We start from the raw sequence: 14,279 nt of genomic DNA, 5'->3' as shown, positions 1-14,279 counted from the left end.
TTTCTGTGGCATCTCTCCCATTCCCGGTGAGGATATCGTTCACGGCTGTGTTCATGCCGGAGCGCATGACGACGGACGGAGCGAGCTAGCCGAGGCCAGTCGAATATCCCTAAGGCTATACCCTGACTACGCCGATGAAAAAGGCCGCGGCGAGGGCCCGGCGCGATGAGTGGGAAAAGGTGGCTCCAGGAGGGGGAAGGGCTAACCATTCGGTAGCAAATGTTGGTAACCCGTCGCAAGGTCAAGATCAGTCGGTTAATCCCGTCCAGTCGGCCGAGGGCCTTGCACCTTGCACGGTGAACGATTCTGTTGCCTCTCTCTGTCTGTCTGTCTGTCTATCTGTCTGTCTGTCTGTCTGTCTGTCTGTCTGTCTGCCCGCCTGCCTGCCTGCCTGCCTGTCTGCCCGCCTGCCTGCCTGCCTGCCTGCCTGCCTGTCTGTCTGTCTGTCTGTCTGTCTGTCTGTCTACCTGCCTGCCTGCCTGCCTGCCTGCCTGCCTGCCTGCCTGCCTGCCTGCCTGCCTGCCTGCTTGTCTGTCTACCTGCCTGCCTGCCTGCCTGCCTGCCTGCCTGCCTGCCTGTCTGCCTGCCTGCCTGCCTGCCTGACTGCCTACCTGTCTGTCGCTTATGTTCGCGCCGCTTACGTTCTACGTGCGTAATTTTGCGGCTGACACACGGCAGATGCATGAATTAACGCGCAATTAACGACGACGAGGGCGGCACCGCGACTCTTCGGGATCGGGCGGATCGTCATCTCGTCGGGGAACGTCCGGACACGTCTGTGCTCCTAAATGTCAACCCGCTCGGCGCGACTCGGCAGCGGTGAGCGATGATCCTGTCGTCCGACACGCGACGCACTGTCTGAGCAGCAGCTAGTGTGTTTCCTCAGGAACACGGCCGATGTGTCTCTCTCTTCATTCTTATCCGAAGCTGCAAACCGCACGAGATTGCCCTGACGGCGGTGTCACGCGCGCACGGATGTGCCCGGAGTAAGTCGGCTCGCGGAGTGGAGAGGAGGTGGATCCCCAAAAACATTCTCGCCAGTTGGACTTCTCTGTTATGGAAACTTGCGTCTTGATACCCAGAGAATTCTCCTTGGTCCTCACTAGCGATCAGTCGTCCTGCAAGAACCTCTTCAAAAATGACTCGGGCACGTTGGTCGCGGACGTGAGAATTTCGGTGTGGTCGAACGTGTTCATCCCGTCGGGCACCCTCATCTATCCGTTTCAGGGATCGATCAGATTCGACAAGATCGACCTTTACTCCCTTCTCGACGACAATGACGTAAGTGTGAGAACGCACGCGCCTGTTTCTAATCAGCTTCCCTTATTTTGTGCTACTTTTATATTGACTCTTAATCTTATCTTCCCGAGAAACGTTTCTCCACCGATTTGTAACTTGAAATTATTTTCTTCCAACTTGAGATTATTTTCCTGAGATTTGTTTCCTTTTTAATTTTAAATTATTTTCTCCCGGCTTGAAATTACTTTCGTCGCTTGAAATTACTTTCCCTTAATTCGCAGTTATTATTTTCTTCCAATATGAAATTATCTTCTCTGAACTTGAAGTTGTTTCAGCTTATTCTTTCTCAACCTGCAGTTATTTCTTCTCAATTCGAGATTATCTTCTTCTGTGTACATATCAAGCGTTCGCTTAAAATGGACAGAACATTCTTTTGCCGATTGTTCGTCCGTTTGGAAGTCAACAATCGCGAGAGAAACTTTTCCAGTCGGGAAACGTCGGCTTTTCGAACCTCATCACTTGTGGCCGACTTGGCTAGTTCGAAAAACGAAAGAGAAGCCGACGCTCGGTGAAAATTAAGAGTCACCTCTCGTGCATGCACACACACCGGCGGCCGGCGGCAAAAATTCGGCATTGATAGCGCGTATCGTCGATGCGCGCCGGCCACGCTCTCGATCGCCGCTCATTAAAGCGATATGCTTTTAGATCAGACGCGAGTACGGCTGTTACGACGAGGTCTTCTTCTCGAACTACAATCTTAACAAGCGTCAGTGCAATTGGATAAGGTTCCTACGTATCGTCCAATCGTACGATGAGCAAGTTAATCTGATCGGCACGAAGGTAAAAGGTACGTCGAAAGGGGTGCTCGAGCCGTTCGGTAGGCTCCACAACGTCGAAGCGTTAATGTACGGACGCTTGCTAATTGGCACTAATGATTTTTGCGCACAATACGAAGAAAAGGAGAGGAATTGTACGTAATATAAAACAGAGATAAATAAGGCACGGAGTAAGGACGGGTGATCGGTAATCGACGATGAAAAATTCACATTGATCCTTTGCAATTCTACGTCAAGGATCGCTTGAATTAATCGATAACAGGAAAAAACAGGGAGAATAACGGGGATCAAATGGACTTGGATGAGAGGAGAGATTCCTGGGAGATTTCTAATCAGCCAATTATTTTCAATTATCTCAACCATGTTTTAATACACGCAGCTGAATGTTCGAGTAATTTTTTCAATCGCGATAACACAGAAACAGGTCATTCCTCGTGGCCGAATTTTCCTCTCTGGTTCCTATTTAATTGTAACTCGAGATCTTTCTCGAAGCGTGGCAATGATTGAAGCAAATGCGTTTTACTCGAAGGAAATGGAATCGCCGGTTCTTCGAACTGATATTCCCTTACAAGAACCGGACATTTTATTTCCTTCAACCGAAACGCGTTTGCTTCGTTCGTTATCACGTTGAATCAACCGATCTTTTCTTCTGCGCTCGACATTGCGTCTTGTACTGGCCAGTCTCATCATCAATCAACTTTTTATTTATCATTAAATTAACAATATCAATGACTAAGAAGCCTTCCTAGCCGTCGTAGGTGCGAAAGAGTAAATTCTCAAAAGGAAAACTGTTTGGAAAATTCACTTTGTTCTGAACGATCGCATTCTTCTCGTATTCTTTAGTTCTTCAACATCTCGAACAGGAGTAAAATGTTCCTTCTGAGTCGGGAAAGAGAATTCTGAGTTCGCTGAGTGAAAAAAATTCAAAAATGACCATTTTCATGCGAGGTTATCCTTCACAAAGTAGTTATCCATGTTGATGAATAAAAGGGTAAAAATAATCAAAGAAAATGAAACGTAATTTCAAGATAGACTCGACATAGGATTGCAAGGGATTAATGTTTTCATTGCTTATCGATAATAATACATAGTGTGAATATGAATAGTGAAATATGGAAATGAGAACGCACAAACACGAGATTGTCGCGAGGTTATGGCATTTCCACACCGAGCCAGCTGAGATGAAGAGCCGAAAATAGTTTGGGCTGCAAAGAGCCCAACACTTGTTACATCTCGCGAGTTTTAGGAACAGTTCTCAGTTTATCTTCTGTTCCGTTTTTCGTGTCGTCGCGTAAATAACTTTACCTTAAAGCGAGTAATTTACTTGTATCAGTCGAAATCTTCGTTCGAGAAACGAGCAGGTTTCTTGTCGGTGATACGTTAACGCCAATATTTCTCATAGTTCAACGCTAGACTATCTTACGTGCCTTCGTCTTGACCTTTTTTCTTCACCGCAGGTGAGCCTATATTCGAGGTGATAAAGGACGTCCAGCCGGACACGGAACTGGTAGCTTGGTTCCTGCCAGTAACGCAGCAGGATTTCGTTATCATCTCGCACGATGTATGCTCCAGATCGGCTATCTACAGGTGCACGATCGACTCTATCTTAGACGGTAAGTGAAAGACGCACGCGATAGTCATGCTCGTTCGCTCGCTCGCGAGCGAGTCGCCGGCAAACATCGTTCGGAAAGTGCATGTGAAATCTGCTGGAGCGCACGCCTTTAAAATATATCGGAAATATACGGTAAATTCCAACTACCCGTACACGCAGGTTGACGACTTCAATTGTCCCTCATTGTCGCGCCGAGCCGAGAAGACAATGACCGGTATTCCGTGAAATTTCTTTCGATCGATAAAAGTGGTCCCAACAATGGCTTACAATCAATCCGGCAGGCTCGTAAGCCACTTTTCAGAATCATTTTTACCGATAAAAGAACGTTCAAAATATCGGTCAATGATTCTACGTGAAGCAACAAGTAATGAAAGAAAAAAGTATCGCAAAAGCAGGATATTATTATTCTAAATAGAAATGTAAAATAGAGGAGTGACACGGTTAACTTTTTCAGCTCTTGTTGATTCGTTTTTAACTACTTTAACCCTCCGACTCGACTTTCTCGAGAGCAAAGCCTTATCTAAAAGATTTGCTCTGCTAATTTCTGATGTTGAATTATTTTTCTTCCACGATTTCACCGTCAGTCAACGAGTCACATTGCACGTCAATTTGGTTTTCCTTTAAATTTTCTTAACTCTTCTCGTTTTTATTCTTTTCAATAGCCGAACTTTATTTTCTCATGAACAAGAAGTCTAGCGTGGAAAATTTGTTAGTTATTCCACACTTTTTATTCATTTCTTGCATTTAATGTTTTCTCTTTCATTCGGTTACATCGACGATTAACGACCCACACGTTGCACATAAATGACGCATGTCTTTTTCGTTAATTCTTCTTACGTTTAATCGTTTTAATCTTCAAATTTTATTCCTTTTAAGGCAAAGTTTTGTGTAAAAAAATTTGTTATTTCAAGTCTTTGATCGATATTGCCCGTGTTTTCTTCCACGGTTGCACCGATTAACGATCAACGTTGCACATAAATCTGGCGCATGCGTTTTTTATCAAGTTTTCTTACGTTTAACCGTTTTAATCTTCAGACTTCGTTTTCTCGAGAATAAAGTTTTTTGCGTAAGAAAATTTGTTACTCCAAGTTTTCAATCGATATTTCCCGTGTTTTTTTTTCACAGTTGCACCGATTAACGATCAACGTTGCACACAAATCTGGCGCATGCGTTTTTCGTCAACTTCTCTTACATTTAACCGTTTTAATCTTCAGACTTTGTTTTTTTTTTTCGAGAATAAAGTCTTGTGCAAGAAAATTTGTTACTTCAAGTCTTTGATCCATATTGCCCGTGTTTTCTTCCACGGTTGCACCGATTAACGATCAACGTTGCACATAAATCTGGTGCATGCGTTTTTTATCAAGTTTTCTTACGTTTAACCGTTTTAATCTTCAGACTTCGTTTTCTCGAGAATAAAGTTTTTTGCGTAAGAAAATTTGTTACTCCAAGTTTTCAATCGATATTTCCCGTGTTTTTTTTTTCACGGTTGCACCGATTAACGATCAACGTTGCACACAAATCTGGCGCATGCGTTTTTCGTCAACTTCTCTTACATTTAACCGTTTTAATCTTCAGACTTTGTTTTCTTTTTTTTTTTCGAGAATAAAGTCTTGTGCAAGAAAATTTGTTACTCCAAGTTTTCGATCGATATTTCCCATGTTTAATCAGTTTTCTTCTACGGTTGCACGGTGCGCCGATTAACAACCCACACGTTGCATATCTCGCGCATGCGGGAGTTATTTACTCAAGCAATTTTGAGGTACACACCGCCCTCTTTCGCGGGAGGAATTCCTTTCACGGTATACAAGCTGTACGAGCACAGCTACCGAATTTATCGTCCCTTCCTAATTCCTTCGCGAGTCTCTCTCTCTCTCTCTCTCTCTCTCTCTCTCTCTCTCTCTCTCTCTCTCTCTCTCTCTCTCTCTCTCTCTCTCTCTCTCTCTCTCTCTCTCTCTCTCTCTCTCTCTCTCTCTCTCTCTCTCTCTCTCTCTCTCTCTCTTCTGAGAGTTTACAAGAAACGCCGCGTCCCGAAGTTGTAACTAAGGATCGTCTAGCTACCCGGCGACCATTGTACTGTCTTTTATCTTCGGTGAACGCGCACGACGACGACGACGACGACGACGATGAGGACGACGGCGACGACAACGACGATGACGACGACGGCGACGGTGGCCGCGGTCTACACATTTGAATCGGAAATCGCGCACCTTGTGATCCGCCCGACAAAAATGCCGCCTCCTATTTGCATTTCAGATCGTTTTCGGTAATCTCATTGCTCCTTTTCCGATTGCGCCACGATTACCGCCGTGAAGCCTGCGCAACGGCAGTCGATTCGCGGAGAGATGAAAGAGATGAACGTGAAATTGTCGCGAGTTGCCTGCCGTCGATTTTCGTAAGAACCGGCGAGGAAGAAAGGAAAAAAAGAGAAAATGCAAGACAATAATTTTTTGTTTCTGCAAAAGCGCTAAAGTTTGCGGTACTTGTTTTACATGTTCAATTAAACTGCAAGGTTTGCCAATTATCTTCTCCACGCTGTGATCTTTTTTCTCGATCTCAACTGAATTTATTGATATCGATAAAATGACTTAAAAGACTTAAAAGAGAATTTTGAGCTTAAACATTTGAATTCTAGAATGATAAAAATACATAGAAGGGGATACGACGAAGAATATCGAAAGGAGCAAGAAGACAAGGGGGACAATTTTTGCAAGATGGAAAATAATTCACGGGCGTGCTGCTTTATAAAAGCATCGAAATAATAGTTTATTATTAATTAAATAATTTAATTAACATTTACACAATTTAATTTAATTCTGAACAATTCATTCTTCTTCGCTAAATATTTCTTCTCGATCTCAACAAAATTTAGTTAGTGTTGAAAAGAAAACTTTAAACTGTACAAAACGATGAAAATATCATAAGGATGGTTGAAGAATTATGGAGCAAGGATATCGCTGCAGAGTGGAACATAACACAGCTGAGAATGTTGCTTTCTAAAAATACGTTTTATCCGTGTCTCTCCCCCTTCCGTATCCCTCTCGTGGTTAAATTCCTAAAGTTTAAAATTCAGCCGAAGGCAATATAATCGAGCTTTTACATGGATTATTTACCACGCAGAATCCCCGCTGGACCTGTCGATGACGCTGCTCGCTCATCATTCTCTACCACCGATATCACACTCCTATTACGAAATGGATGAGTACGAATCGACGTCCGAGGAATCCTCATCATCCACGCTGTCGTTGGCCGGCGATCATCTCGATTGCAGCATCCTCACGACGATTAAGAGAGGAGAGAGGGTTTTATTGCCCTGCGAAGTCTGCGGCAAATCCTTCGACCGGCCGTCCCTTCTGAAACGACACATGAGAACGCACACAGGTACGACACGAACTTCCGGGACTCGCAATGTTAGATTCCACGTTCCTTCGCTACGTTGATTATACGCGTGATCAAAAATCATCTTATCTTTGCCACTTCAAAATTGCAATAAGCCAAATAACAGTTACGTTCCATCTTTCTATCATGGAAGGATGGCGAAGATTGTACAAATCTTCGAATGCAATGTTAAATTTTACTGTCAATTTACAATAGGCCATTTACGGCCCGTTTACGGACTCATTTTTGTTTTTCACTTTTCGAGATTTCCATCCAATTCGCATTCTCTCTAACAATTCAAATTTGGTCTTGAGATCAATCGGTTTGAATTCATAAGATGAAGAGAGTACGAAATAATTATTTTCCTTGAATATTTCAAAATCACGATTGCCTGCTGTGAGACGAACCTGGAATTGAAGACGAAATTCCTACTGTAGAAAATTGACGAAAATTACGTAAACTTTTAAATACAACGTCAGGCCTCACAGTGTACATTCCTCTCGTTTGTGGATAATTCGTATTTGCGCTTCACTTTTGAGGTTTCCGTCGATTCGCATCTTCTCTCCGTAAACAATTCAAATTTGGTCTTGAGATCTATCGGTTTGAATTCATAAGATGAAAAGAGTAATAATTATTTTCCTTGAATATTTCAAAATCACGATTGCCTGCTGTGAGACGAACCTGGAATTGAAGACGAAATTCCTACTGTAGAAAATTGACGAAAATTACGTAAACTTTTAAATACAACGTCAGGCCTCATAGTGTACATTCCTCTCGTTTGCGGATAACTCGTATTTGCTCTTCATTTTGGAGATTACCGTCAGTTTACACCTTGCCCGCGTAAACAGTTCGAATTTGGACCAATCGGGTCGACCCGATGTTCGAAAAGAGTAACTTCCAATCGCAAGGAAAAGAACAGAATGCATCTCTCTGTGCAATCGCCTGGGAATACTTTGGTCCTGCCGCAAGTCGGGCGGCTTTTACTCCCCGGGCAAACGTCGCGTGATTCGCGAACTGCGAAATCGCGATCGTGTTCGTCGTCGATGACCGAGATAAATGACGCGCGCTCGAAGCAGAGGGACGTCGTGGCGCGTCGTCCGCGTATAAATCGTGCGAGAAATCGTATAAAACGAAGGGTCAGCGCAGTAATTCAGGATCGGTATTAAATTGAAGGGGAGAAACCGCATGTCTGCATGGTGTGCAACAAGGGTTTCTCAACCTCGAGCTCGCTGAACACGCATAAGCGCATCCACAGTGGCGAAAAACCCCATCAGTGCCTCGTCTGCGGTAAGAAGTTCACAGCCTCGTCGAATCTCTACTATCATCGGATGACTCATATCAAGGTGAGTATGTTCCCCGTATTGTGTCTTCATCGAATGTGTGTGTGTGTGGGTTTCTTCGCGCTTCGACATCGCGAAGCTCATGATATGATCATTCATACTCATACTCAGCTAGGTTTGCAGTGATATGCTTACCTTTGCAGCGATACAGGTGTAACTTCAGAGGTATTTCACCGTACAACTTTGAGGCTGTCGTCAGCCGAGCCAATGCCGCGCTGGAATTTCGTTCCTTTCCAACCCTTGCGCGCTTCACTTTACCCCAAAAGCAAAAAGTGCAATCTAATTCGACTGAAGGGGGCAGACCCTGAGGAACCCAAAGGGAGGAGGAACAAAGTATCCCCTCCCCCCCTCTCCCGCCAGCGCAACGTTAGTCCGCTGGAAAAGAACAGACCTGACAATCGCATTCTCCCCTGATCTGAAATTCCGTCCGCGCACAAATGAGAACAATTCATGAATGGCCGTCTGTAAATCAGGGCGATTCAAAGTAGAGGCCACGAATTACAGCAGCTGATGGTCCGCACCGAAAGGCGGCCGATGATTTATTCATCGGCCGGAGCCCGATCGGCTCGGCCGTAACGCTGAAAAGCCGAAAGGGCCGAAGAAGGAGGGCAAGAAACGGCGGCGCTCGACGGAGTTTTCGGCAAGAAAACGTCCGCCTCGAATTGACGAGCGATTGCCATTAATCCGGGAACACGCGGCCGCGCACTCGCGCTCGCGCCTCGCCGCGCGTTTTCATCTCTTTGCCTCTCGTATTCCGCGTAAGCCTGGTAGAACTGGAGTGGCCAATAAGAAAGACGGAGCAATGATCGTAGAAGACGGCCGAAGGAAGAGGAAGAGGAGGAGAAGAAGGTGGATGAGGTGGATGTGAGGAGAATGAGCAGGAGGAGGAGGAGGAGGAGAAGGAGGAGGAAAGACGGGCGCGCGCGCGCGCGCGAGAAGAGAGCGAGGAGAGATGCAAAGTTTTTATTTATCACAGCGGAAACCGTATGAGTTTCTCTAATCCCCCCCGAAGTAATGATATCTCGGGAGCCATATAGGTTGGTCTGCCATCAGCTACTGTAATTGGCCCATTACTTGCTACCGCATGGAATGCAATCCAATTAGAGAGACAGAGAACGTACCCGGAGGCTTCTCGCCACGTTACTCACCCTCCTGCCCCTCCTCCCCTCCCCGCTCGCTCTCTCTCTCTCTTTCTCTCTCCCTCCCTCCCTTCCTCCTTCCCTCCCTCCCTCCCTTCCGCCCCTCCCCTGTCGCCGCTGCTGCACACGTCCTGCTCGTTCTGCTGCTCCTGCTGTTCCTACTTTTGCCTCCCCTCCGCCGCCCTCTTGCCCTCTTGCCGTCCCCGCGGCCCCACCTCGCCAGCTCCTCGTCGTCCTCCTCTTGCCGCCCTCCCCCCTCCCCGAGCCCGCGTCGCGGCCTCCTCGCGTGTCGCTTTGCTCTGATTTTTCTCTTCGGCCCCTCGCTCCCCTCCTCCTCCTCCTCCTCCTCTTCTTCTCGCTTTTCTTGCGCGAGATCCATCCGAATTTCGCCTCTTCTTGTCCTTCCCGCGAAATTCCTGGCGCGACAGATGCCCCGGACAAAAGTCGGACGCGCCGGCAATCGTCGGTGAATAACGACGTGGGCCCCGGCCGACCGCGAAGGGCCCACTGCGCTTTTCGCACTTTCTTTCGGGCCCCGCGCTCTTGACAGATTCATCACCGGCCCGACGCGCTTTTCGCGTCTCGTCCTCGTCGCCGTCCGCGCCAGGCGGAACCCTCGTCTCGGCTTCCGCGGCGATTTCGTCCTCGCGTCGCGAGGCTCGGCTGCCGGAAGCAGCGGCGGCGGCGCTTCCGAAGACCCGCACGGGGAGGAGGAAGTTGCGTCGCGGTCCTCTCAATGCGCGACGCCGGCGGATTCCTCGCCGATAATCTCATCGGTTCTCGGAAGTAATCGCGCGGAGCGGCATTAAAATGGGACATCTCTTCGTGTAACGTGTGTGGAAACCTGCCAATTATTCTCCCGCTCGGCGATCCGCGCCTCCTATGATGCAGCTGCGGACGCCGATGAGCCTGCGCTAACGCACGCACGCACGCACGCACGCACGCACGCACGCACACGTGCTCGCGGATCGCGACTATCGGCAGGTGCATCCCGAGATTACGCGTGTAAACGAGGGAGCGTGTGCTGTGCGTGTACGCGCGTACTTACACAGCGAGCGAGCGAGCGAGCAAGCGAGCGAGCAAGCGAGCGACGCAGCGAACGTTTGCAGGCGGCCTTAACGAGCCGCGTGTGCACACCGGTTTTAGTTTAGCAAGGTTATTTGCTAAACGGCCTTCCTGCCTGCGTGAGTAATTGCCACTGAACGAGAGCGTGGCCGAGCTATTTTGAATCGTTAGTGAAAAAAAGGAGGGAAAAGGAGAGAGAGAGAGAGAGAGAGAGAGAGGGAGAGGGAGGGGGAGAGGTATCACCTCGACGCCGCGCTTGAGCTTTCTATGGAACGTGTTTGAAGTCGCGCGTCACCCGTTATGGACGTCCTGGACGACGTCGAGGTGGACTTTTCCTCGGCAGAGGATCTCCGAGGAGGAGGCGAGTTGGTTGGCGCGGAGTCGACGGGGAAATTGAGACTCGGCAGTTCCGTAGCGCAGACTCGCGAGGAACGAGCTTCATTCTACGCTCGTAAGGACGACAGAACGTCGTCTACACGGGCGAAAAGTCTCAGCTTGTGAATGAGGAGCGAAGGAAAAGTTGCCAAGGAGAAACGATATTTCTGCCAGCACGATCGGAAACGAAAACGGAAAATATGCCTATAAGTTTACATAATTATAATTTTATATAATTATATATAAAATATTTGTAGTTATATGTAATTTCCATGTGCGGATGTGGGTCATGTGCACAATAATAATTATAAATATGTTTATACGAACAAAAGTGCTGTTAAATATAAATAACAAAAAAATATGATATTTTATATGATCGATGTCAGTAAATAATTGCATATAATTATACACGATCATTATAACATGAATTTTGTTTCTATATAGTCATATGTATGTAACAACATGTATATACATGTCCACGTCCAAGGAAAGTGCTGTTGAATAAACAAGAGAAGAAACAATGTCACTCGATTAAGCGTCGACGTCGCGGGCTGCCGCAAACCTAAGAATGTACTTGAATTCTATTTGTTCAACAGCACTTTTTCGCGTTTTCCACACGTATATAATTATTATATACTACGCGTGATTATACACGGCTATGTAAAAAGGAAATTCATGTAATTACTTTTTTCCCCGGGAAGTCCGTCATGCCTGCAATTATGGCTGACAAACCGTCCGCTTAAAGCGTTGAGCTCGTCACGGAATGTCATACGGTATCTGAACACGCTACATAGTAGCATAGTACCTGTCCGATCTGGATTCCAGCTTGATATTTCCAGGTCGCGTCTTCGCTTTGATTCTGACACTTTGTGAACATTCTAGTCCACGTCTTTGGGGAAAAGGACAATCCGAAGCTTCGCCGGTTGTTGTTGCTCTTTCGCTCAATCAGGTTCACCAACCCGGAATTTAGAGACCGTATTTTGAAACGCTAAATATGTCCTTCTGATCCTCAAGAAACAACGTTACATTTGACGTTCGTGTGAAGAAAGCCGGAATGTGGAGTTGGAAAGGCACACGGAAACGTAAAGATTGGTGGAATTAACGTCACAATGAACGAACCAGGCGCGCGTTAATTAGAGAAAACAGAAGTCCCTAGTTCTTGTAACCGAGCTTGGTTCATGGACTTTCAGGGATTCCATTTCCTTCGAGCAAAATGCGTCTGGTCCGTCCATCGTCGCGTTAATTGTACCCAACCGTGCATATTTAATGCGTGATATTCGTCACGCGTCCAATAAGGCGCTCGAGCGTTTACCCACACCATGAAAGCCTCAAATAGTCACAGATACCTGTTCTACTTTCAGGAGAAGCCACACAAATGTTCACAATGCTCCAAGTCATTCCCGACGCCAGGCGACCTGAAGAGCCACATGTATGTGCACAATGGGCTGTGGCCGTTCAGATGTCACATCTGTAGCCGTGGCTTCAGCAAGCCCACCAACTTGAAGAATCACATGCTCCTCCACCTAGGCAGGTGCTCCAATAAGAAGTACATCAAGTCGATCCCCGACTTGTGACCGAGTGCGAACTCGTGACGGTTTTCCCCGCCTCGGGGAGTCCCGAGGATCGCTCTGACGTAGACGTTAACGTGCCATTGCTGGTCAGACATGCGAGTCGACATGAGGATGACCGATACGTAGGTGCCATCCGCTTGTGTTGCGATTGACTCAGGTATACGTGAAAGCGCACTTGTACAACGCGGAAAGTTCTCACGCGAGGTTTCTTGATTATCGCTAATTACCTTTTGTTAGCGTCGCGTTGTTTCTTAATTCTTCGCTGATTGCGTGGTTAACGTAAGTTGTAAGTTGTAAGCAGCAAATACGTAAGTAACGAGAACATTGCGTCACTTCCCACTCGGTAATGTGAGTGACGCGACACTCGCATTGTGAAACAGTTTGAGCACTTTTCTTTCCAACGAAGTTTGGAGCGCGTCAAACGGACAATATTGCGAGCCACTGCTTATGGGCTTGCGTGGTTATAGCAAGAGTCAAAATACGCAGCATACGATGTAAGGTACCGCGACTCTTCATTACATTCTGATAAATGAAGATGTAGTAGAGACGATTTTCCCGAAAGTTGTTCCCAAATTAATTGGTAGAAAAAAATGATGTAATAAAAAATGAAGGTTTAAAGTTGACCTTGATTCGACCTCTAAATCTTATGAATCTTTCATTATAGCTGTGACGTGGAATATACCTCGTATGAAAGCGTCATCTTTTCAAGTTAACTCGGGGTATCTTTCTGGTACACTTTGTATATATGTATATTATATCATATTAATATTGATGCCCAATGCCACTGCTTCGGTTTCTACCATAACAAATTATTGCGCAGACTCGTGAGTGGCGATTCGCGATCGTGACCACTTAATGCTCTCCTAGCGCTTTATAAAAAAAGCGCTCAAACGGCCTCACAGACAAGTGTACGATGTAACAGTCACATTGTTATGTTAGGGAGGTTATAAGATTGATGTTACGCTACTGTTACTCGGCGTTTGCCGGAATATTGTATATAATTATTCGTTCGTAATAATATTTTCCTACGGATTAATCTCTCTCGACACTTTCGTACCTCGATTAACTGTACGCGACGATTCGTCCTCGACGATGCGTCGTTGATATGGATACGACGAAGTAAAGCTTCCGTGACTGAGCGGAATAATTCTACACCCCTCACTTGTCTCCACGGGTTTTTCTTCTAATTTTTGTTTGGCAATTACGGAGTACTCTAGTGCGGGAAGACACACTGAGTATGAGTTTTCACAAGGCTGTTGTATCGCTCTCGATTGCGAAAGCGTTGTTTGAAATCGATCGGGCAACCGAGACATGACAAATGAGTCACCCTATGTATAGACACACAACGGTTCTTTGCAAAACGAGGAACGTAAGTTGCCATTTTCTATACTAATAGTTGTGAGTAACGATTAAAGGTATATTAAAGATGTTTTAAGACACATGTACTTGGATAATGCATGATAAATATATACATATGTACACATACACATATACGTACACGTACACGTATGTGTGTGTGTATGTATATGCAGTAAGATTTTCATTTTATATCGCCGTCGCTTCCCTCGGAGGTGAGAGCACGGCGACGATTTCCGTTGTATCGACCTTACCCATTGTCAGGTATCAGCAATTTTCAAATAAATATTATACCTGCAGAGATATCATAGACTATTTATTTGATTGTGTCGTGGTGATGGCCGATGCGTGCTCCTTTTAACCGGTGTGAG

General features: G+C 46.1%; 1 protein-coding gene and 1 long non-coding RNA gene across 3 annotated transcripts; one reads left to right on the top strand and one right to left on the bottom strand.

The window, feature by feature from the left end:
- The first annotated feature begins 585 nt into the window (after nucleotides 1-585).
- Nucleotides 586-14,242, top strand: LOC105187383 (zinc finger protein 664). Of its 2 annotated transcripts, XM_025306713.1 has the most exons (7): nucleotides 586-986; nucleotides 1,083-1,281; nucleotides 1,945-2,086; nucleotides 3,533-3,688; nucleotides 6,805-7,065; nucleotides 8,236-8,405; nucleotides 12,343-14,242. In XM_025306713.1, exons 1-7 carry the CDS (start codon nucleotides 898-900, stop codon nucleotides 12,553-12,555), a joined length of 1,230 nt encoding a protein of 409 aa, XP_025162498.1. In that variant the 5' UTR covers nucleotides 586-897; the 3' UTR covers nucleotides 12,556-14,242. The 2 variants fall into 2 exon arrangements, with proteins under 2 accessions (XP_025162498.1, XP_011146457.1); XM_011148155.3 differs by having other exon boundaries at nucleotides 586-1,281; nucleotides 12,343-14,241.
- On the bottom strand, nucleotides 6,970-8,229 carry LOC112590396 (uncharacterized). Its single transcript, XR_003114167.1, has 3 exons — nucleotides 7,744-8,229; nucleotides 7,470-7,656; nucleotides 6,970-7,037 (listed from the first exon to the last, which is right to left on the bottom strand). It is a non-coding gene; the product is annotated as an uncharacterized LOC112590396 (long non-coding RNA).
- Nucleotides 14,243-14,279: the final 37 nt, after the last annotated feature.

This window comes from Harpegnathos saltator, unplaced genomic scaffold, assembly GCF_003227715.2.
Source record: "Harpegnathos saltator strain DR-91 unplaced genomic scaffold, Hsal_v8.6 scaffold8, whole genome shotgun sequence".
Lineage (NCBI taxonomy): Eukaryota > Metazoa > Arthropoda > Insecta > Hymenoptera > Formicidae > Harpegnathos > Harpegnathos saltator.
Note: the sequence above shows the minus strand (reverse complement) of the source record. Positions and strands in the feature narration are given on the sequence as shown.